This window comes from Tetrahymena thermophila (assembly GCF_000189635.1).
Source record: "Tetrahymena thermophila SB210 genomic scaffold scf_8255740, whole genome shotgun sequence".
In the NCBI taxonomy this organism is placed as follows: Eukaryota; Ciliophora; class Oligohymenophorea; order Hymenostomatida; family Tetrahymenidae; genus Tetrahymena; species Tetrahymena thermophila.
Genome location: NW_002477052.1, coordinates 1 through 1328, shown reverse-complemented (window position 1 = coordinate 1328; position 1328 = coordinate 1). Strand labels below are relative to the sequence as shown.

Here is a 1328-nt window from a genome sequence, read left to right as displayed (position 1 = left end):
TCCTTTATTTGAAATGCAGATAATAAATTAAAAAGGGACCTGCCGGGATTGAACCGGCGACCTAAGGATTTGCAGTCCTCCGCTCTGCCACTGAGCTAAAGCCCCCATCTCAATAGATTTTAAATATTTTAAAAAGATTATTTAAATTGATTAATTGATTTAAAAAAAATTAATAAATTAAAAAAAAGGGACCTGCCAGGATTGAACCGGCGACCTAAGGATTTGCAGTCCTCCGCTCTGCCACTGAGCTAAAGCCCCTTTTTCAAAATAAATGGTTTTCAGTGGAAAATTATTATTAATAAATAATCAACTGATTTTGTACCCCAAATTAAATAAAAAAGCTATTCATTGAGATAGTTTCAATAAATTGCAATTTAAAATGAAATTTTTTACATAAATATTTTTATAAATTGATTGATAATTAGAAAAAACATTTAAAGAAATATGAATTTAATTTAAAAAGCTTATAAATATACAAAATCTATTATGTCTTAAATATGAAAAGCAAACATAAAATTTGGTTATATTTTAATTACATTTTTTAAAAAGTTAAAATTAAAAATTTATAATATACAATAAGATAAATAAATGATTGAATGAATAGATATTTATTATTTATTTATTTTAAATTTATTTCAACTTAATAAATTTTTATAAAATTTGAAGGTTTAATTAACTGTTTGTAAATAGTTTTGAGAAATATTAATGAATTTTTTCATAAATAATATACATATATATACTTTTCATTTGTTTGCTTGATTGCTATAAGAAACGAGTGTATAAAGTTTAAAATAGAAAATAGTAGATACTACTAATTCATCAGATAAATGAATTAGAAAATAATGTGTTGCTTTTTAATAAATTATTAGTAAATGATCCAGTGGGAATAGCATCTAAAATTTTGACTCCGTGATATTATTCATGAGCAAGTTCTTCAAAAGTTTTAATACCATCAATAAGACTATTATTATAATTTTTTAATATTTAATTTTGAAAACTAAAATAAAATTATTTATTTGTAATAGATACCCTATTTATTTAGCTTGTTCTGCTTCAATCATACCTTTTTCCAAAAGTTCTTTATTCACTTATTCATTAGATAATTTAAGATCATGGAACTTCTAAGCTCTTGTTTAGATAACAGAACTCTTTAAATCATATTCGCTTTCAAGTAAATAATTCTTCATCCTAAACAATAAATATTAGATAGAATTAATTATTTATTTTTTTAGAAAGCTTTATTTGTTTAATAAACTGTATAGAATTCAAATTAATTCTTTAAAAGATATTTTTCTTTGAATTTTTTCTAGCATTTATTTTAATAAAGT

General features: G+C 22.1%; 1 protein-coding gene across 1 annotated transcript; it reads right to left on the bottom strand. All coding sequences in view use genetic code 6, as the record gives it.

Annotated features, from left to right (window-relative positions):
• Positions 1-819: 819 nt before the first annotated feature.
• TTHERM_02199750 (s49 (protease IV) family peptidase) lies at positions 820-1187 on the bottom strand (the record flags this gene model as incomplete). Its single annotated transcript, XM_001028679.1, has 2 exons — positions 820-961; positions 1030-1187. The coding sequence occupies 2 exons, from the start codon at positions 1185-1187 to the stop codon at positions 820-822; spliced, it is 300 nt and encodes a 99-aa protein (XP_001028679.1).
• Between the last annotated feature and the right edge of the window lie 141 nt (positions 1188-1328).